This window comes from Babylonia areolata, chromosome 21, assembly GCF_041734735.1.
Source record: "Babylonia areolata isolate BAREFJ2019XMU chromosome 21, ASM4173473v1, whole genome shotgun sequence".
NCBI lineage: Eukaryota > Metazoa > Mollusca > Gastropoda > Neogastropoda > Buccinidae > Babylonia > Babylonia areolata.
Window position 1 is genome coordinate 19,988,286 of NC_134896.1, and position 23,939 is coordinate 20,012,224.

Below are 23,939 nucleotides of genomic sequence, written 5' to 3' on the forward strand. Positions count from 1 at the left end.
GGAAGATGACAAAAGGGCAGAAGGTATGGGAGAGGTTAGGGCACAACATGCAGATGGATGTTCCCCTAGGTTTTATTGCACACACATTAAAATGAACTGGTAGCTTCAAAGAGAATGCATGACCAACCACACATTCACTCCCTCTGTGGGTCAAAATACAGTACAAGTTGTCTGTTGCTGTTTTCACAGAGATTTAGGATGAGGTTGCCTTCATTAGTAACCTCACTGTTCAATATCCAAGAAGCACATCAAAGTTTCAATCCATTCCCATCTATATCATAACTTTCAAGTTGCATCTTTTAACAAAAAGTGAATTCTTCACATGGAAACCAACATGTAGACAAGATGGCGAAGAGATACAGGTCATTTAACTTCAAAATTTATTCTTGGTCACTGAGCCCCCTTGATTTGAATGCTCTTGTGCAATGAATATTTACTGATAGTGTATACAGTTACTCCATTTTGATAGCCAAAAATAGTTTCCCCTCAAAAGCGTCCAACTAAAGTGCATCATTCGACCTGAAAAACCCGTCAGTATAAAACAATCTGCAAACATGTATCATGCCAGTTTAAAATTGCTTTCTTATTGAAACAATCTGCAAGCAAAAGCAAAATAACAAACAAAATACACATTCAAACAAATTAGAGCAACTCTGTTACAGGTTTTGGAAAACCAGGTTTTCAAATTATCTGGACAAAGTTGTTCTCTAGTATAGAAAAAAACATCAAAATAAAAGACAATTTCAATCAAAATTTTATCCACATGCTGCTACTGGCGTAGACAAGTGAAAAACATAGCCAAGGGCTGTGCTTATGGAGAGGAACACTGCCAAGATCTATACTTGCTGAAAGGCTCACTGCTGAGAATCATAATTACTGGAGACAGACTGAAAGTGAGCAAAGGAGAAGTGGACCACATAGCTTGTCAAGCAAAGGAAGCAATGTAGGAAGAGAAGGCTGTCTTCTGCTGATCCAGTTCCATCAACTTTCTGATGCCAGGTCTGCTTCAGGACTGGACCTTCCAGTCAACACTAACAGACACTATTCAAGCTTCATGTGTCAACACCATTAGGTGGAAGCCACGACTGTAAGGATGTTACGGGAATAAAGACAAAACAATCCAAAGGATCTGAAAAGAGCAATGCACTCCCTGTTTACCCATGTTCCAGCAACAGCTTGCACCAATTTGACATATGACTCTAAAAGCTGACCAACTTTGGAGCACTTAAATCATCTTTGGTCAGTACAAGATTCCACAGAACCCTGCACAAGTCTTGCTGTTGTAACTGGCATGTAGACCACAAGCTGTAAAACAAACCCAGAACCACCAACAATCCTTCCTATATTCTCAAAGCCCACTGCTCTGCAGGTATGGGACTAAGATCTTGTCCCTAACCCCCACAGGTGTCAGTGAACAACTACTCAAGCAAATGAAAGAGATTCAGTTAAAAATATACTCCCTCTGTGCACCCCAAATGTTTAGTTTTCAGAAGACGCCTTTGTCTTTCAGTGACATGCCATGTGTGCCTCACACATGCCTGGAATAAAATGAAAGGTTAGACCACAAATGACTTCACATCCTCCAGCCAAAACCATGTCTTGAGAGAAGAGAGAAGCACAAAAATTATCTGGGTTCTTGAACAGATAGTTATTTGTTTTCAGTTGTCAATGAACACAAACATAACAAAGAACAACAAGAATACCAACAGATAATAAGCAATATAAAGTCAGTGAGTGCATAGATGCATAATATACATAAATAAATCATTCACTGTAAACCACCCCCTACCCCAAAACATTCACTTGCTTGCTACACATACTTCTACTTCTGTATACAATGATGGGTGGAGGACCTACTTATGACTTGATCAATCATCATTACCTGAGCAGAGATGCTGTACTCGAATTTTGTCCAGACCTGATTTATTACCTTAATCTTACATGTCAGGTTGCCACTAGGGCTTCCCTTCACTTAGCCATGAGATATCTTTAAATGCTAGAATATCTAAAATACTCTTCACAAGAAATGATGCAATACACAACACAGGAACGAAAGTTTCTTTTTTTTAGTCCCTTGGGTTGGGAGCTAGAGCTGAAAGCAACCTCCACACAGACCTGCCCACATGTTGCTGAACTCCTCTAAAATGGGGCTGTATTCTTTCATCCCCTCCTATGACCTGAGCTATGGAAAGCTATCACTTCAACTGCAGTGCAAACCCCTCCACACACAGATTACACACCATGCTGACACTTTCCCCATCAGTACATTCACACCCAATCAGGACAGAACTAAGTAGCACTGTCAACAGCACATGCATACACTAAAACTGCAGGACGAAACAAAACAAACAGGTGAACCGATTTTCTCAATGTCAACACAAACCAAATGCAGGACACTGGACACCAGTCAATCAACTACACCCCCTCTACCCTCAGGACAAAATAAACCAGTGTATCATTGTTTTCCTTCTACCACTCCATCCCTGTCCTTTTTGCCTCACCAACACTGACAGGAACTATGTAACATCACATGAAGTCTGTTCCACCCCAAATCCACACACTTTCAGCCCTGACACGGCTCATTCCCTATTCAGCGTGATGAGCACTGAAGAGAACATGATGATGAGGGAGCACGACCAAAAGCGGAGGACGCCGAGGATTCTTCTCTGCTCCCTGCAGGAAAAGGGAGAAGCAGCTATGGCGCTGTACCACCCCCTGAAGGACAGCAGGGGTGCATGTAGACTGTGCCATTCCTGGCCACACAGTCAGGCACTTTATCACATGGTCACCTCTCCGTCCCAGGTCAAGTGCTCCACCTGACCGCTGCACACAGTCACCACACACACCTCAATATTTCCCCTGCTGTTTGTCCAACACAGGATTGTACAGTGTTCCTGCATACTGTGTGTGGACACACTATTTTTTTACATTCATTGTGACATGGAATATTTGATAAGAAACCCTGCCCTAAACACATCTTATGTATTCTCACAATCATTGTCTTTCTGTTTACTTCTCCGTTCCACATTTAAAAGGAGTAATACATGTACTAACCAGTGTGTATGTCACTGCTCACACCACATTCCAGGTGCTCTCATCTTGCCAGGGAATTCTGAGGATTCAGGGATTTTTTTTTTTTTTTTTAAATCTAGTGCAAAAACTATAAAAGATACAGAATGAAAGTAAACCTTTTGTGAAGAAAAATAAATGTGGATTCTAAATCCAGGCTTTTAACCCCCATTATTTTGACTGCAGATAACTAGTCAGGCATTTCAAAAGTGAAGATAATTTTTATGCATTGAAAAAGGATATTTCCACCTCCACAGAATTACACCCTAAATAAAAACAAACAAAATGCTGCCAGATATAGCATGCTTATTGTCTGATTATCTTGTGGAAGAAAATAAAACTTTTAAGTTTATGAAAACAATCACAACTCTTGTACATACGACAAACGTGGGTTCAGTTAAGATAAAAAGTCAATCACGTTTTCAGAAAGTGAGTTGTTAGGCTTTTCTTACAACTGAGAGAGTTCCCCTTTAGAGGAGAAAGCCCTTTGATGATGTTCCCTTCCTCCTGGTTGTAACTGATCTGATAATTATTTGCTGTGCATCTGGTGTGCCTGCTCTACAAAGAAGTCGGTCAACTGATCAGTGACAAAAATAAAAGAACACGTGATTCTCGATTATCGTCTGTCAACCCTGGGTTTCACAAAAATCGTCTTCATTAGCATTCACTTTCCATTTCCATGAACAATGTTTCTTCTGCTTTGTGTTTTTAGTTTGTACAAGAATTTGCAAAGGTTCACAGTACTCACAGAGCCTTCTATGCCTTTATGAGGATGTGATGATTATATTTTCAAGACAGCAATATTCAAAGCAGTGACATCGAAAGCCAACCAAATTACTGCAAACTTCATGTGCACAAAAGGACCAAAGCAAGGATTAGACAGACATTTTAAACAGCATATGAAGGTAGGTAGGAAAGTAAGAAAGGAGAGTGCAGAGGAAACCGTGAAATCCCATGGAAACAAATTTTGTGCAGTGGGGTGATCTTGTCTTCTTCAACTGTCACCATTATGCATTTCTTAAGATTATACCAATGCCTGTGTATATGTGCGTTTGTTTTCAATGGGGGAAAAAATTACAATGTAACTTTTAACCAGAATGAATGAAAGCTTGTGGTTTGCACAAGTAGCAGAGCTGTATTGTTTATATGTGTGAAACCTTAATGTTTTTCTCTTAAAACCTGATGCATGTACTTTCATTTTCTTTCAGCCTTTTCTTACTTCAATTACCAATTTACACCAATCCAATTACTATCGCCATCTCATTTGAATGATATGTGCTGAGTGATGTTAAATAATTCTAATCAAGTGATACTATCACAGAATGGAGAGTGGATACATTGGGCATAGAGATGGAAGAAACCATGGTAGAACGGGTCTTTCAAATGCCAAACAATTTTTGTTCTCATTCTCTGAAAGTCAAGACATATCAGTTGCACACCATACTTCACAAATTGTTCTCTATAGCTACACAGTCCTTGTGCACTCCCATGCACGCTGAGTTTTAATAAGAGCACATACACATGCTTTAAATGGGAATTTCAAAAGAGACATGATATATGTATTGCGAACAAGGCCTTTAACATTGGTGAATAATATTACCAGTAACTTAACAAAAACGACAATTACTTATGTTTTTAGTTCAGAATGAAATGTAATGGGTCTCTTCTCAAATGTATGATAACAAACATTAAGATCATGCAGTGCTTTACAAACATATTCCTCTTCAAACCTACTTTTTAAAAATATCTGTTTTGGAACAAAACATACCCCACACATCAGGGCAGTTTAAGGTTCAGAAATGAAGGTGAATGAAAAAGTATGACCAAGACTTTCCAAGTTGCAGGCAACCACAAATTCCCTAGCTCAAACAGTAAGGAATAATCAACGCAGTTTGGAGCACAGGCGCAAAGCATCACGATTGTTCCTATACACAGATTGCTGTCATGAATGCATATGAACAAGATGACTGCTGCGCCTGTGGTGGACTTCTCACCCCCAGCTCGGTGATTCTGGAGGCACTGTCACATAGGTCAGACCCTGCGTTCTGGAAATACAAATGATCACCCCACTGTCAGTCTGCCCTTCACCAAGCATCTCTCATCACATCACATGGGGCAACACACAGCAAACCATCTGCATTAACTCTGCCTTCTGTTTACACCCCAAATATTCAGGATCTCAGAACAGCATTTTCCCCCAATGACTACAAAACATTTATAAATGTGGACAATCAATGATTCACAAACCCAGTTTACACCAGAAAATTAAAAAAGAAACTGAAGAAAAAAGCTCACACTTGATTACACAAAGTCAAATTTGATTGTCAGTCTGCTACAGTGCTAGCACTGAAAACTGCCATTACTATCAAAAATAAAACCTGCCTATTTTCAATATTCTTAAAACATTATCATCATTGCAATATTTTTAAAACATTAACCATAAAAAGACCTAACACCATCCAACTGCACACTAAACAACTACCAAAAAAAAAAAAAGCCTTGTAACGAAGGAAATAAAAACTTTTTTTTATATATAAAACTGGAGTGTTGCCCAATAAAGACTGAATCACAATGCACTAAATTCAAGCCGAGTGCTCAAAAATGCAATGACTGGTCAGTAGAAACCAGAAAACAGGTAGAAGGATCATGCCACACATTTAGTGACAGACATGGGTTCTTTCCCTTTATGAAATGACTGGATGGATCATGTCAGAAACGCACAACTGTAACAGTCAGTGGGTTCAACAGCATATTCATAAATTCACACTATAATCACAGGGAGCTAAATGGCTCAAGCCATGGCTGTGGGATAAGCTGCTAGTTCTGGTCAACTGAAACCAAAGATCAACAATATTTGACATTGTCTTCCCCATATTGTTGCCTCAATTGCACACATTTCAAGTATGTAGAAAAGCAGAACAAAATACACAAGCATGGGGTTTTCCTCCCAAACTGACAACTAAATGATAAAAAAAACCACCAGTTAATACTTCTATAAAAGCAAATGCCATGTGTATGAAATGTAACATGGGGTGAAAGAGAGAGGGAGGGCAGGTGTGGGAGGGAGGGTTAAAATCAGCAATGCTTGGAAAGGGGTTTAAATATCTGACCACCAACCTTTGTGAAAACAAAACCTTACTACTTCATCAAAGATATGATTATTGTGCTAGGTATATGCAAGGGACTGACAAACACAAACACACACAAAAAAAGACCAATACATTAAGTCAACCACAGAAAGATTGGCACAATGCACACAGTATGCTGCACACCATACAGGATGTTTTAGCATCAGAAATAAGAAATCAAGAACTTGCATAAATACATGGAAAATAACTGCATTTTGCCACGAGCGAGTGTGAACTGCCTCTGCTTAGATATTTCTGTAGAAATGTAAAATTCAATTGTGTACACAATATGATAACTCTGTGTGTGTGTGTGTGTGTGTGAGAAAGCAAGTTCAGTTAGTCACTTGGTGGTTTAATGTTTCATCATTAGTTTAGTGTCTGAGTGTGCGTGTGCATATAGGCAGGCAGGCAGTATGTGTGTGTGGCAGAGTTGGTTGGCAAGCAGGCTACATGTGCATGGTTGGAGAGGTAGGGGTGTGCATGGTTGGTCGACTGGTTGGTAGGCAGGCAGAAAGAGAGAGAGAGATAGAATGTGCATGTATGTCCACATGGGTATTTCAATCTCAACTTTTTGGTCAGTTTATTATCTTTCAGATTACAGATATGATCCATGTGAAATTCAACACTCTTGTGAAAGTGTGGAAATTAGTCAAATAAGAAATGTGCCATTTCTAAAATGCAGTCTGGACTGGATTCTGACTTCAAACATTTAAGCTGTTAAAACAAATCAAGACTTCACCTGTATATTTACACTGTGTGTCAATGACCATTCTCTTTCCTAAGTACATCTACAATGCTGATGTATGTATTCTAAACTAGATGGTTGCACTTTTCAGTTCTGCATCACGATGCAGGACACAAGAGAAAAAAAAAAAGTGTTTGACTACCCTGTATTAAAATATGGGGCATCCACCACCAACCTAGAAAAGCTTATGATCCATTCAGGAATATACCAAACAGCAACAGTTTAAACATGGGTGCCAAAGTTACAGTAACAATCCTTTCTTCAACTTAAATTTTTCCTTAGAGTTTCTGACAAACTGCTCAACCCCAATACTCGATATTTTTTTTACCAGTGTCACTGCAACGAAACACATTTTATCATTTGTGTTCTTAGGAATTACAAAAAATAAAATCTGTAGCAGTAACTTAGGGTGATTTACAGATCATTGAAACATACAGAACATCACACAATTGAAAACCAGCTCCCAAAGAAAGAACAACAATAGAGAGAAAGCGGAAAGACACTACAATGATATTCACTTACGGTGTGCCAATGGTGTAGGCAGCCTGACCCCTGAAAACCAAAGAAAACATTTTGTAACCATAATGAGGGGGAAGAGAAAGAGAAAATGAACAAACAACCTGTATTCATATATTCATAACTTTTGGGGGGCACTGGATTAGATGAAAAATCATCCATATACAATATATACGACTGCTATTGTCTGCCATCATCTCTCAATATTTACCAATTATTCTGCTAAGATTCTATTGAAATAAATGAATAAACTGATGAATGAATGTATGCATGCACGGATATGTATGCAAAAACAAGCATTTCTTTTTATAATTCACAACAACAGCAAGAAATGGCCTGTTCAAACTGAAATTATATCTTTTAAAAAGTAACTGTCCTCAAAGGAAAGACAAAATTCAGCCCTGTGAATTTCAGAATAAAAAGGGCAAATCAGTTCAAATTACTTCTACTCTACATCTGCAGCCAGTTTACTAATCCCTCTGTTGACAGGCAGCCATGATCTTTCCTTCAGGCTGGAGAAATGCTGGGTATTTTTTACATAATGCACTCAATGTTGACATGCATTAAAAAAAATAAAAAAAAAAAAAAATAAAAAATAAAGAAAACTAAAATGTGTAGTTTGATTTTCTATTTGTGTACACAAAGGAAGGAGGAGGTATCAGCACAAGCAATTTTACACTCTTGTTGACCTTGCAGACAGGAACTATCCCCATCTCCCAACCACCCAGCAGGGTGGGGATATGAACCTCAGAGTTCTTATGTGGATGTCGAAAGCACTAAGCACTTGGCTACCATTCCATCGTATATGATACAAAACACACAGGTGATACAATAATAATACAAACTAAATGTGAACAGAAGCAAACTTATCATGTGTTAAAAAAAAACCCAAAAAAACCCCCACCAACAACAAAAACACAAGCTTCATAGTATAAATCTCATCATAAAATAAACATCTTGTTTATATAGGGCTCAAGCCCTAACATGCAGCCCCATCATATGAAGGGATGGTTAGTTTCATGATATACTTGTCACAGCCATAATAAGCACATATACTGCATGATCAACCCCCACAACCTCCATCCCTTGAAACTGCAAACAGAAACAGCACAAATACACATCTTGTGTGAACCATAATCTAACACCAACTCCTTCGCTTGTAATGGTATCACCTCTCTCTTGATTCCAATGTTGCTTGGTGTTCAAGGTGTTACATTCACTAAATATTCATGGACACATTCTGTTACATGGAAAACCAGGGAAACACCTACCACTGATCTCCATCATTCGATCCTTGGTCAGAAAACACCAGCATTGTTTTTGAGGCTCGATCAACCCTGAAAAGGAAAGAAAATCATATGCATGACAAACACTGAGCAACACAGAGCACATGTGCGACAGACAGACAGAGACAGAGACTAGGATTCAGAGTGGGAAGTATCTTTTTTCTGAATCAGCTGAAGTGTGTTTCATATTACGTGAGGGAAAGACATCCTCAATACCATGCCCATGCTTAACCTTTTATTTCCTCTTTCAAGATCTACTTTTTTCACATATGTTTAACCATAAGCAAACCATATAATTTTGGTGAATAATGTTTTGTTTCCTTTCAGCCTGGTTTGGAGTGAGGAGAGTAATACAATTAACAACTAGTGACTATCAGGAATTAATGTCAACTTGTGAAACAAAGAACCAACTCACAACAGAAAACCATTCCAACAACCCTGTCTGTGCTTTCCTAATACTGAACAAAAAATATATTTTAATGTCACACTCGTCTTGTCAATAACTTAGCCTAGATCTAGTTGTAACATGCATGTAAATAACTAACTTTGCTTGAGTTTAGTTACTTTTTAGCAGATATTTTAAACCAAAGTTAGCAGTCTTGTTGTTGAAAAACTGCTTATCAACTGCAAAGCCTTAACGACGAACATGCTTTAAGATATCATTTGGAATAAACTGGTTATGCAAAATTTTGTTCTGGAACAAGCTATGAGTGTTTTGGATAATCAACAGATAGTGGAACTGGTCACCAACTTCACATCTATTGCAACTTCTAAATACTCTCTCTCACTGAGCATTATCAATGTGCTTTATATAATTACATCTAATGACATGCACAACTGCCCGTTGTTCCATATTATGTTGCTACCATGGCAAAATGTAAAATAAGACTATGAAGAAGATCTGAAAAACAAATGGACAGGGACAGAGAAACACACTGCACTCAAGCTAAACAAAGACCAGCAAGCATATGGTATACACTGACTTGGCCTTGGCATGGGTGAGGATGTGTGACTTGAGGTTGGTGGACTGGGCAAACTTCTTGTTGCAGCCATCGAAAGGACACACATAGGGCCGGTCTCCTGTGTGGATCCTCACATGTGTTCTCAGGTTGAAGTCCAGGGAGAAGCGTTTTCCACAACCCTCAAATGTACACTGACAAAGTAGAACACAACAGATGAAATGGGGGAAGAAAAAACAATACGTATAATATTAATGTGTAATCAAAGACAGAAACTGAATTATTCGTGATGATCTCCTTATTTTGTGAATGATTAATGTGCACTGCCTTTGAACTGTTTATGTAACAAGATCAAGATTACATAAATTTCATTAATACTATCACTGAATTATTCTAATAATAATACAGAAAAGAACTTTGTAGAAAAAAAGGGCAAAAACTTGTGATTTACAGATCCTGAGTTTGTACTCTTAAACCAATCATGTTCTCCAAGCTTACAAAGACATTTCATTAATGATTACATGACAAGAAAGAAGCAATATCAATCACTCTCCAAAATACAATAATTTTTGTTTTACCCTTAAACCTTCACCCACATCTGCCTTTTCCAGCCAAACTAAATTCAGCTTACTTTAACAAAACCCTTTTGTCATATTTGAAGTATGTTTTATTTGCTTGTCAACATGCTGTGCGGTACATAGTTGGGTTGTTTTTGTTTTTTTATGCACTTCCTGTGCATGTCCACTTACACCTGCATAGTTTTCTGAGATGAAGTGTTATTCTGTGTGTGTACATGTGTGTGTGTGTGTGTGTGTGTGTGTGTGTGTGTGATGCAGTGTGCAGCGGTATGATGGGATGTGGCTTAGTATGGCGTGGTGGAATGTGGCCTAATATGGTGTGGTGTGTGTGTATCTGTGTGTGTGTGTCAGAGGGGTGAGGCTGTTATCAGGAGTTCGGAATGAGAGAATGCAATCAAGATCTACATGCTGATAAGATGCATAAAAATAAAAACATGCAACAGTAATGATGGCTAAAACAAGAAAAATGACTGTGCAACCCCCTGCTAACAATCCCACAAGGAGACACTGACTGAAATATACACTACAGTACAAGCCAATTCAGACTGTGTATCCTTACACAAACACATAAAGAGACTCATTGTGTCACACAGACCGCACATGTTTAACGTTATATACATATCAATTAAATACATCCCACAAGGAGACACTGACTGAAATATACACTGCAGTACAAGCCAATTCAGACAGTGTATCCTTACATAAACACATAAAGAGACTCACTGTGTCACACAGACGGCACATGTATAACGTTATATATACATTAATTAAATACACAAGCAAGCTTGCTTGTTTATTGATTATACCCCAAACTAGTATTAATCATGACAGACTTTGAAGGAAGGTGAACCTACCTGAAAAGGTTTTTCCCCGGTGTGGACCAGCTGGTGCCTCTTCAGTTTGGAGCTCTCCACAAAGGCTTTCCCACACTCCGCACACACATGGACACGGGGCCCATGAGTGTGCAGATGTTTCCTCATGGCTGAGTTGTCACGGAACATCTTGTTGCAACCCTGCCCACACACACACTCTCTCTCTCACTTAGACTGCTGCTAATGGAAAATCAAATGATCTATGAATCTTCTCAAATTATTAACATTTATTTCTAGTGGATACTGAATGACAAAAACAATACAAGCTATCTGTGCATAACACTGCTGTCCTTTAAATTTTGATACAAATGAATACCACCTCTGGTATGTATCTTAAAAAAAAAAAGAAAAAAAAAAGAAAAAAAAAGGAAAAAGCAAAAAAAAAAAAAAAAAAAAAAAGCAAAAGTATCATCAACGATGAATCAGATATCTTCTCGTCTGACGGATCACTTCCTGCAACTCCTGACTACCGTCTTAAATCTTTGAAAAAATGTCTTCAGCCTGTGTGAGCGCAGCTTGTGGTGGGTGTGGGGGCAGCCTGCCCACAGGAATAGGAAATGATGGGGATAAGAAAAAAGTCCCCAATGACATCCCCGACAACACCGCCGCCAACAGAAAACCCTGCAGGCCAGAGGAACTAGCTACACGCAGACGCATTCTGCAAGTGAGGCACCGAGGGCAGGCTGGATGCGAGGCGTCACACAGGAACCTGCTCACCGCTTTCAATCTGGTGGCAGCGAAGGACAGACTGCCAAGGATGCCGGGGAGAAGCCTTGCAAATCAGTTTGATGCATTGCTGAGCACGAAAGCCGATTGAAAAGGAAGAGTGAGGAGCGAGGTAAGGGACTGCAATAAATAGTGTGGTGTGCTCCTGTTATCTAATATTAGTATGCGATGGTCACGAGCAGGATCTCAGGTTGTTGTTTTTTTTGTTTTTTTCTGGATACCTATCCAGAAGGATGATGATGATGATGCATTTTTGTGGGGTTTTTTCCTCTCTGTCTCCCAAATTCAGAGTTAAAAGTTGGAACTTACAATGTAGTTTGTCTTACAATGTAGTTTGTCTTGTTTCTCTCTCTCTCTCTCCCCCCTTCTGTCTGTCTTTGTCACGGTGTCTCTCTCTGTCTTTTCATCTCTCTTCTCCCCAGTTTTCTTTGTTGAGAAGAAAATACACCTAATTCTGTTATTATAGAGTATGAAACACTTTTAAAAAATCCATCAAATATCGAAATAATTCAGTGTTATTCCTTCACAACTTTGTTTGATGTTTACCTTTTTTTAATTTTTTTATTTTTATTACTTGATTATGTGAGGCTTCCCTTGATAAACGAAGAGCATATGAACATGTGCAATAATTACAAATTTTCAAAAGAGACAGACAATTTATTATATTTGGATGAGACAGACAATTTATTATATTTGGATCCATTCGAAGTTTTAAACTGAATAAAATCTGGGAAATGAAGAAAATCTGGCAGTTATGAAGCATGCCATCACCTTTGTCCCAAGCATGCCAGACATCTCCAGAAGTTGAAAAGAACTTGAGAAAAACTTGGTCTCAATCTACATTTAAAAAAAACAAAACAAAAAAAAAAACAACAAAAAAACCCCAACTTTTTTCAATACTGTGCATATGTGAGAGAAGAAGAGCCAGAGCTTACCTTGTGTGGACAGGGCACCGTTCTGGGCACATCATCTGCAGGCTTACGAGGCTTTATCCTAGGGCCACAAAAAACGCAAAACACATTGTTCCCAAATCAATATCATTGTTCTGTAAAAACAATGAATGGGGAACTTCAATTCTGTAAACCTGAGCAAATCAGAGACGCCAACAGGCTTTAGTTTATGTGTGAAAAAAAACCCTCATCATTCCAGATAGACTGAAATGAATTATTGTTCTTCCCCCTTCAGAAAAGCACCCCTATTTCCATGCGTAGATCTATACCTTTCTCATTTTCTGCCAATATGCTAGTTCACCAATCCAGAATTATTAAGTTTTTATTACATTTAAAAAATTAATAAAACAGCCTGACTACCAATGGCAGAGTATTCTTTTGTAATGAAAACAAACCCAACAACACACACAGACCATGTACTCAAAACTCTATCAAAATTAAACAAAACTATGAAAGCATGAAAGGAAAACAAGATATGAAATCCTCACATTAGCCTAAGAGTACACCTACACAGACACTGATCATGAAGCAGGAAAATACTAGGCTGACGAGACTGGATCCCTCTTGCTTCACTGAATGCTACTCATAATAAGTGATTCAAGTAATGAAGTGCTGCAACAGCATGGAACTAGGGATGACTGCATAAAATAAGTAGATTTAATACAAAATTGTAAAACTTTAAAAATAATTTTAAAACAAACAAATAACACACAGAAACAAAAAGTTCTGACACTATATGTGACAAAATTACAAAAAAATAATGCATTACAAAAGTTGGGAAATGAAAATCACCACCACCATCATGTGTGAAAACTTGGAACAGAGCATCTGTTCAGACTATACCAATGGGATCTCAGAAATGTATCATGCATTCAACCTAAAACAGAGCACCTATTCTGGTTACACCAAACAGCATCTGTCCTAACTATACTAAACAGTAGCTCAGAAATGAAATGTTTTCACAGCTTCAAGTCAGCTTTGTGATGGATGAGATTTAAAAGTAGAACGCCACCTACCTGGCAAACTCTGCCAACTGCTTAGGGTCGCTGAGGTCAAGGCCAGGGATGCCTCCAGGGGGCAATTTTTTCCCTGTCATGTACTCTGTGAAGTCTGCATCAGAGTCACCCGCCACCGAGTCATCGTCCAGTTTGTTGTCATCTGTACCTGGTATGACGTACTGACATTTGTTAGAAAAGAATCAAGGCCCAGAAGTTAAACACTAACATATACCCTCATAAGTTAATCAGTAACACTTAAAAGGAATGACAGACTTTAGAAATAAGACAGAAAGGGTTGGGTGGGGTGGGGTTTTGTTTGAGGGGAAAGCCTATTGCAACAGGCAATTTCTAATGACTTCTGATCACACCGACCTTGAATTTCAAAAGGGTTTACAATTTCTGGAAATCACCATTCACTGTATAATGAAAATTGGATTCAAAAGACCAAAGCTGCTCAAATATACTTCAACTTCTTCACCCCCCTCCCCCATCCTACCCATGCCTCATGCCACAGGCTAACAAATACCCATGCCTCATGCCACAGGCTAACAAACTTCAAATTCAAACCTGACCAGAACTGTCAATATGGCTTCTGTTCTTAATATACCCAAACATGGCAACAATGTCGAAAAAGATGAAGACCTTCTATCTCTTATAAAGACCTTCAAGCTTTTACAAACAATGTTCTGACATTTTCCTTCATTTTTGACAGAAACCATACTAAGTTTGACACAGGCTAGTCATTACACCATTCAGAAATCTGATAAAATTTGGATGCATAATTTGATAAGCTGCATGAAACCTTTTCTAAATTGCCAAGTTTCAACCTTGCTCTTTCACCTCTCACCCTGTTTAACATATCGTCAAACTAGGGATGAGATATATCATCAAATAAGGGATAAGTAAAATTATCTTTTCCATGAATATGTTGTGATAACTTCCATTCTCCCAACTTTGTTACATCACTTGGGTTCTAGCTGAGAAAATGCCAATGTTTAAGTTTAAAACTCGCACTACCATACACACATGACTGAAGCAGGGTGATCACATGAACTCACTTTGTTCATACATGTATGTTGACACAAAAACAACAAAAGTACAGTTGTATCCTTCAATCTCAAATTATGCATGTGATGGTACTGCCAGACACTTTCTATCCAACACATGGACACAAATGACAAAATGAAACCTGTCTGGCAGGAATTGATCAGCAGGTATATAATCATTTGGTGATAGCATTTATTTACTGAAGCAGTTTTTAGGAATAATATTCACAGAGAGTTTGGAATTGTAATGGAGTTGTGAGCAGTGACAAGAGAACTTTGCCTGTGCTTTGACAGCGGATAATGTAAGCTTTACTCCAACTTGAGTAAAGCTGTGAACCCAGTGCATTTGCAGGTTTGTGTACCTGTGGGGCGAGAAGACTAGTGTAAGTAAACTGTGTGTTCAGTGTTCAAAGTCAACATCGTTTTGGGGCAAAGGATTTAACTGATTAGGTGAAGAAGGTGCTTTGCTTTTGAAAGTGATGCAAGCTTTTGAAACACAACTTACAATTCCACAATAGTCTTTACATGGATACTTAAGAGAAGGTAAACAAAGATAGTTCCCTCTGAAACAAAATTAAACCTAAACTAATCTACAATTCTCTTGACTTGGGTACTGACTCAAAAACCATGAATCTCCATAACAGATTCAACACAGTTACACCACTTGTCACAAGACTGCTATTCAGTGTGTTGGTCAAGGAACTACAAGTACAAGGTGAAAAGTGTCAGGAATAATTATGTATGAAAAGAAAACTATAAAGACAAAGTCAACATAAAAATTAAAAATCTTTATTATAATAATACTAATAGTCACTGAGAGAGAGAGAGAGAGAGAGAGAGAGAGAGAGAGAGAGAGAGAGAGAGCAAGCACAACAGTAGAACACACAACAAAGTCAAATCAACTTTTGTGTGGAAACATCCATTTTCAGTTTCACAGCAAAATTTACATCTTCACTGTTCACACCAACATTATTTCAACTTAATCAGCATTCTACCTTGCCCCTTGACTTAAACTTTTTCTCCTTTCACCTCTTTCTCACACAGTCCATACATACACAAGAGCTCCCTTTCAGACATGCACTAAACTGGATGCACCATGCTCAGCATATTCAGTTTCCATGTTTTAAACAAGTGACTGTTTTTGTTTTTTGTCTTTTAAATTTTTTTAGAGGCAAGGCCTTCAAGACTTCCTTGTGATATATATATATGCACTTTACCCAGTAAAGGAATCATGAGGGGGAAGAAAGATATTATAAAATCTTTAAAATTGTGTTCTGTATAAAATATTAATAAACTTGGGAGAGAAAAAAGAAAAGGAAAAAAGAAGAAAAAAAAAAAGAAAAGAAAAAAAAAGAAGGCATTCTAGTGGGATCAAACCATGCATGTTCAGTTCAGAAGCAAGTAGACTTACAGTGCTACAACACATCTGAGGTCATTCGACCAAAATAAATATCTAATCTTATGTTTTTTTTGGTTTGTTTCTTTGGGTTTTTTTTTTAGTGTGATAAAATCTCATCATAAAGCAATTACTGTACGAGGGTAATAACACTGTTTAAGTCATTTTTAAAATATTGTTCATATATCTTGATTATTCAAGAAATCATTCTTATAGGTAGGCAGTAATGGAAACATTCCCATTGCCTCATAGAAACTGAAACTGTCGATTCAATTTTTCTTTTATGTTCATTCTAGTTAATTCAGTATCCACTTTAGAATATTCATATACAGCAAACATGTTGATGGTGTTGTCAGTGTCACGGCATGTTTTCTGTCCAGAATTTGTATTTCTTTTCTTTTAACAGTGAACAAGAAAAACTATGTCATGCCGTCTTCAAACCAAACATACGTTCCAGTAACTGGGAACAGCCGGATTTGATTTTTGGATCTGGAGCCTCAACGAAATAAATTGTAGAAAGATCCAGAAATATGGCTTAATCTGGAAGACTTAAACCTATTATTGGTATGATTGTGAAGATTTTTTTTTCAACCATGTTTAATCCAAATTTAGTACTGGCAGACAAAGTATTTCCTGAGAAAATGAATTTGTTAAAGTTTGCAACAGACATGCACACACACATACACACAGACAACCGAACATGGGGTTTAACACTGACTCACTTTGTTTACACACGCAAGTCAAAAACTGGGTAACCGTAAAATCCTTTAATCAACAGTTAGACTGACAGCAAACACAAGAATAAACCTATTTATAGCCCTTAAATATATCCGGGACATATATCATCTTCCTTGAAGGCGAAACTGATACTGGCAGAATCCATTTCTACTGTTACTTGCTATCACATTTGCTTTCAAAAAACTCCTTTTCATAGTCTGATATAGCACAGACTATCCCCTCTCACTTAATTTTGCTATCATTTTGCTGCAAACATTCACTGTCTTGTTCAGTACATTTTAACATTTCACATTTAACCTTCCATACCAGCATATCTAATGTTAAATACGGATTCAATAAAACACCTGTGGCTGTAGAAGCTTTTAATTTTAGTGCTATTTCGTCATTGACACAGATGCTGGTCTGACAGTGAGTGTTAGCAGCAAACTGTAGAGTGTAATTCATCATTATCTGTTTCTGTTCTTTCACTCACTCAACTTTTACACAATCAACCACTGAAATTTGAATGTGAAGTGGATGACAGTTTGATTGTAAGGTCCCAGTCTACCAATCTGACACCATGTCCAGATGGGTGTGGTGGCCATATCAGAGTGCTGGATTCTCACTGGAGTTTCTGGGGTTTGATTGCCAGTTTAAGTGCATATGATTGGTTAGCGGGTAAAGATTTTTCTTATTTTCCAGGCCCAAACCAGCTTAGTGTATTCTAATTTCTTGTAACAGAAACAAGAACCCAGCATGCACACCCATGAAAATTAAGTATGGTTGCTTCAGCCAATATGGCAGGGTAGCCAAAAACACACATATATATATAAAATCCCTCAATATCATGCCTCAGAAAGGTTCTGAACCAACTTTCTCTAGTTCTCAGTCCAGGGGGAAAGTCTTAATTGACAAAACTGTACAAAACATTGGTGGCTTAGTTTTAGCAAGCACAAACACTGGTGCTAATGTATGCAAAAGCTCCTGAATCTGTGTTTTCATATGTTTGGGTTTAATTCTTCTTCCACCAAATGTCCAACGTGATTCTGCTGATAATTATGACATACTGAAGGAAAGTTCCAGTGAAAAAACAGTTGTGGGGAATCTTTTGTTCCTTGTGGTCTCCAGAGTAGTGGGCATGACAATGGAGTTCATAAGTGATTTCATCAACAGGGATGATGCCGATGGGAAAGTTTGGAAAAGAATAACAGTATTTTTCTGGATGCAAGAACTGAGGGACAGTGAAAGAGGTGGGGGGTTGGCTGGTGATGATACTAAAGAACTGATGGCAACCTGGACTAAGCAGCAGTCCAAGGACTTGGCAATCATGACCTCCTGTTCCATTCTGGGATGGTTCCTGGAAAGAAGGGCACTTGTCTGTATAGTTTTTGTTTGTCATACTCACAGCTGTAGTGTAATGATTGTTGTTACTGTTCTGCAGTTCAGTCTGCTAAGTGATGGCCTTAGGAGGTAAGTGAGTTTATATAACAGAATTTATTGAACAGAAAAGAGATACTGGCTGAACATACACGACTTCTCTGGCATTGGTACCTGGCTTTCGTGGGGCACATTTGTGGAACAAACATTAACTAGGCAGAGTGGAGAAAGTAGCTGCAGATTTGACTCGTAAGACTGATTCAGAGCAAATGAGGCCGTGATGTTCAAGAAAGACTTATAAAAGAGCATGTGCGATGTTGTCTTAATGCATGTGATGACTGGCCAATGATATTCTTTGAATCAAATAAATGTATTTTTTTCCCAACTGACTGATCTAGTATCAGCCTCAACCCTCAGTGCATGAGACATTTATGTCAGAATGCAGACCTCCATGTAAATTTAATCATATCAATCCAGAGGCACAGTGGGTCATTGGCAGAACAGGTAATTTCAAGAATCTTCATGCCTTGAAGCTTAAAAGGAGGCTGATCTGTGAGGTTCTTCTGATGGAGTAAGCTAACAAAAGTAGCCCTCTGTGGACATCACTTTGACTATTTGCATAACTCCCCCCACCCACCCCAGTAAAATGTTAAAGTTTTTTTAAAATTTTTTTTAATGTATTCAAAAGCCTAAGTAAAGACAAAATCTGGGAGTCTGATTTGATTTCTAAAATAAAGGTTGTTCTTGTGTGTTAGGAGTTTGCATTGTAAGTACTCCCTGATTGGTTGAATATATATACTTACCCCATTAAACTAGTACAACTAAGTCTACTAATAGGCCTGTATTGCATCAGTTAGACATGAACATGGTATGACACTGAACAGTGTTGCAAGGACCATGAATGACTCAATGAGTCATAGACTAGTGGTACCTGCTGCACAGGGACTATCTGAAGTCAAAGTAATTACCCAAGTCAAAGTAATTACCCATTCAACCCTGGGGAGTTTACAGCCACTGCAGGCTTTCATGCCACATTCATGATAATGACACACATGAAACACATAATTCCGCCCCCCCCCCACCCCCGGTCTAAATTATGTGTAGACACATCCCAAAATACTGCAGAAGATAGTTCTTTTTCCAAGCATTTTATGCATATGCTCCTAGGAACGTAAAAACATTTTTAATGAGACACATTTTGACGCCAGAGCAACGCTTGTGACGCAGTGCTTAATGAGTTAAAGTGCTACGCCTAACTGTGTATCATACTGACAATACATTCCATCTTAGTTTCTTACTCATAGATGTCTATCTGGTAGGGTAAATTCAAGTTAATATCTTCTTCTTTTTTTTTTTTTTTAGCCTTTCACTCCCGACTGCGGACACAGTTTAGGGGTAACTGCATTATCAACAGTCCAGCCATTCATTTGCTTACACAAGTTTACTTAATTGCAAATGGTGACTGCCTTGATGCATGTTCAAAGTATTCTCAGCAATTTTTGGCTTGATTCAGATGCATTTTTATGTGTTTTATAAAGCAAAATATTGTTAAGCATTTCAACATGGCTGCCATGATGTACAGCACTGAGGTGGCGGCTAGGAAAACATGATAGAAAACAATGCTGTTGTTGATCAACTAAAGTGATAATGGTTATCCTGATGATGATTACATGCTACAATGCATATAAACAGGAAGGGGGTGGTGTTGTGTTAGAAGTGAGCATAGTAAAAACCTTCATTTTGGGGTTTTCACTTCAAGATAAAAGCTTCAATCCGGCATATTGTTTACAGTGAACTTTTGTGTTGTAATATTGTATGATAGTGTTTGTTGGTGTTTGGGTGGGAAGATGTGTGTATGGGTCACGGGCGTATGTGACGTATAAATTTAAGTATATTGTGTATACATAATACAATATATAATACATGATAGTGGATGAAAACAACTGCACTTGGTTGTTGAGTCCAATACATTTGCTGTATTTTAGCACCATTTCAACCATAAAATAAACAGACTTGGATTTTCTTCTTCTTTTTTTTTCAAAATATTTTGTGTGTTTATTTCCCCCCCAAATCTGAGTTATCTTTCCCTGACTGGGATTTATCTCATCCTGTCAACACTGAACTTAAGATACTTATATTTTCCATTCATTTTCCTTTAAAAAAAAACACACCATACACTTTACAATTCACATACATTTGAGCATTACGTTAAATTTTATAATTTTTGGGGGTGTTTTATTGTTATTGTTTTGTTTTTTGTAGAGGAAGGTGATTAACCTGCAAAATCACAAATAGCTTTGGAGGTCAGAGGGTTAATCATCAAAGAAAGAAAAATAGGTTATAGCTTTTGTTCATTTTAAACAGTTTTTTTCATTCATGTCCAGATTTGAAATGCCAGATGTTGCAATACTAAAATCTCATCACTCATGGCAGTGAGTTCCGTATGTTGGCAACTCTGTAGCTAAGAGAATGTTCAAACTTCAATTAAACTGAAAATTATTATTTGACAATCCTAAAACACTGAATACTGAATGCTAGTAATAATAATAATAATAATGGATACTTATATAGCACACTATCCAGAAATTTGCTCTAGGTGCTTTACAAAAACGTTAACAGTGAAGAATACTTAATTTATCATTACTCGTTTCCTATTTGTTTTTCAAATCCAGCTCTTAGAGAAAATAACCTCTACTACTCCTCAGACTTTCGAGCACATTTTGTCGTCTGACTGTGGCCAATCTTTTGGATTATGGTGGATGATTGTGTGGACTGTGAAAAGGGAACAAGCGATGACGTCATGAAACTAGAACTGTCAGAGTTATTTCCCTTCGTTCGGGTCAGCTTCAACAGCACTTTTGTTGGTTCGACGATCCGACTTGCTCGAACATCTCCTGCTCTTGATCAATTAACAAGTGTAAAATAGAAAAGCAAAGGGCAGTAGGAAGAACATAGACAAGCTTGATCTTGAGGCAAGATGTCCATACATCAATTAACCTAGCTTTGTGAATGGCTTCAACCAGTACGATTCACGGTTGAGAGTGACTGTGTGTGTGTGTGTCACTTTCACTACGTGTGTGTGTTTCTTCTTCGATTTCACGCCTGTTCACTAAGACAGAAAAAAGTATGCGCGCACACATGTTCTGTTAGTGTGCTGTCAGTGTGTGTGCTAGTATGCATTGATCTGAACAAAATTTAGATCAGTGGTGTGTGAGCGTGTTTGTTTCTGAGTGGTGTGTCAATGAGTCTAGTGTGTTTGTGTGTGTGAATGATTCACTGTGTGCTTTGTGTGTGTGCTGTGTCATTGTGTGTGTGTGTGTGTGTGTGTGTGTGTGTGTGTGTGTGTGTTGTGTTGGAAGGGGGGAGAGAGAGAGAGAGAGAGAGGGGTGTGTGTGTGTGTGTGTGTGTGTGTGTGCGTGTGTGCATGTTTGTGTGACTAATGAACGAGTTGGGTGGGGAGGTTGGTTTCAAGCTGTGTGAGTCAACAGCTCAAGCACACATATACACACCCACACTATCACAGCACAAAACACACACACTGACACTGCACACACACATATATACATACACACACTGAAAGAACAGGGATAAGATGCTATCCCCCCCCCCCCCCCCCCCCCCCCCCCCAAATTTCAAAGCAATCAATCATTACTGCTACTTTTTACCCAAAGGATTCCACAAATTGATGCCACATACATGATTGTAGAAACAATCTCATTCAAGTTGTGATCAGCATCTGGTGACAAGAGGCGCCTCTTCCCTTGTGACAGAGAAGGCAGTAAAAACTGTAATACTATCAGGAAAATCACAAAACTGGGATATCGTGAGTAAAATTTCAACTTTTCAATAATTCCTCTCTATTCTTCACTCTTTTGTTTCTGGTGTTTTCTGTTATTTTCACTCTGCTGTGCCCAAGCTGAAGAGATGGAGCCCAGAAGGGTGATACTTCAACATATCACAGGCAGGCTTACTTGAAAACAAACCGTTTATGTTGACCTTTGCAGTTAATCTCTCTCTCTCACATCAACACGTGCATACACAAACTCAATCACACACACACACACACTGACCCACGTTCTTTCTCTCTCACTCTTTCTTCTTTCTCTCTCACTCCTCTTTCATGGACATTAAAAGTGCATCAGTCACACAGAGGCCTGAAGGGGTAGAAATGTGGGTATTGCCCATGAGGATCAAGTATTCATCCCTGCATTAAGTGATTAACTCTAGTGAATAATAAGAATTTTACAGTAATGACAGCAACAGAGTAAATAAATATATATCCATATTATTAAAATATGAACTGTTAATACACAACATGAAACACAGATCCCAACACAATCAATAAAGTATGTTTCGGTGTGCGTCGTTTGAACCGAAACCGAAACTCTGAAGGCCACTTTGTCACAAGCTATGAATCGACTATCTGCCACGCGATTGGTTAGGCCTGCATACTGATCATGGCTGCCAAGCTGGGTGCACAATGCTCAAGGTTGATCGCAAGGTCAACAGCAGGAAAAAGTATTTCCATTTAATCAACACAAACTCTGATTAAATGAACATTTCTGCACAGTTACTTTGAAACAAATCAGCACAAGTTTAATAAAAATCACTTTTAGAACAATACAATTTATATGGGAGGGCAGAAATCTGCAAATGAAGCAGCCAACAGTTGCTCTGCTGTGTACAAAAATGGCGGACAGTCGCCATTGCTCTCTCCGCCATCATTGTTGTCTCCGCCATGTTCTGATATGGCGGCCCCCATGGAACTCGTGATGGCTGACAGCATTTCAAAACAAACTTCAAAACATGCCAAAAGTACCAGTAAACAGAAACAAACACAAGAACAAACGGTAAGCCACAGTTTATTATGCATGCGTGATCTCCTTGTTCGTTGTCTGACGTCATGAAAGGCTGTGACCTTTTTTTAAATAGTACTTCACTGCGATTCATGCTTAGCAACAAACCATCACACAACAGTTAGGATGTAAACTGCAAATAATATTTGTGGTAATCTAGGTCTACAACACACCAGTCTCAGCACAATAAAAGCTGAAATACCCACCTGATGCCCACATCGTAACAGAAAATTCGCCTTCCAAAGTTTTTATCTGGACCTGCTTCTGCTCCCATTTCTTCGAAGATGTTGGATCCAATCCCAAGTCACCAATTCCCGATATACTTGCTGCACTCACCAGATTTCTCGATTTTCCACCTTTTCTTCTTCCTCCTTTACCCTTTCTTGTTGGAACAGTCTCTTCTGTGGAAATTTCGATTTCTGGAGCAGGCACTGGAATGCTGTCCGCATACACTAGATTGGGATCACCAACAACTTCTTCACGGGTTTGCAATACTATTTCCTCCACAGCAGGTTCAGGAAGAGGTTGGAGCGCTATCATGGGTTGCACAGAAACTTCATCTGTCTCAACAACAGTCTCAATGGGCATTTCAACAGGAATTGCTTCCACTTCCACTTCAGCAATTTCCACTTCGGAGCCTATCACCGACGCCATTTTGCCTGTCTCCACTTGCAAACAAGGCACGGCGAGCTTGCGCACAAGTTGCAGACAGTGTGCTTA

At 38.5% G+C, this 23,939-nt stretch overlaps 1 protein-coding gene across 3 annotated transcripts; it reads right to left on the minus strand.

Moving 5' to 3' along the window:
- Positions 1 to 810: 810 nt before the first annotated feature.
- On the minus strand, positions 811 to 23,905 carry LOC143296699 (transcription factor YY2-like). Of its 3 annotated transcripts, none has more exons than XM_076608741.1 (9): positions 23,426 to 23,905; positions 13,846 to 13,993; positions 12,815 to 12,881; positions 11,136 to 11,294; positions 9,728 to 9,897; positions 8,730 to 8,795; positions 7,465 to 7,494; positions 5,064 to 5,114; positions 811 to 2,823 (listed from the first exon to the last, which is right to left on the minus strand). In XM_076608741.1, the coding sequence occupies exons 1-9, from the start codon at positions 23,871 to 23,873 to the stop codon at positions 2,778 to 2,780; spliced, it is 1,185 nt and encodes a 394-aa protein (XP_076464856.1). In that variant the 5' UTR covers positions 23,874 to 23,905; the 3' UTR covers positions 811 to 2,777. The 3 variants fall into 3 exon arrangements, with proteins under 3 accessions (XP_076464856.1, XP_076464857.1, XP_076464858.1); XM_076608742.1 differs by having other exon boundaries at positions 12,815 to 12,872; positions 23,426 to 23,904; XM_076608743.1 differs by lacking the exon at positions 5,064 to 5,114 and having other exon boundaries at positions 23,426 to 23,904.
- Between the last annotated feature and the right edge of the window lie 34 nt (positions 23,906 to 23,939).

Bases quoted from the DNA above. Each gene is read 5' to 3' on its own strand.
- LOC143296699 (XM_076608741.1), bottom strand. From the start codon at position 23,873: ATGGCGTCGGTGATAGGCTCCGAAGTGGAAATTGCTGAAGTGGAAGTG. The intron at 7,495-8,729 runs GTAGGTGTTTCC...TTTGGTTTTCAG, and splicing joins TCGAATGATGGAGATCAGTG to GGGTCAGGCTGCCTACACCA. The intron at 5,115-7,464 runs GTAAGTGAATAT...TTGTATTTCCAG, and splicing joins GCCTACACCATTGGCACACC to AACGCAGGGTCTGACCTATG.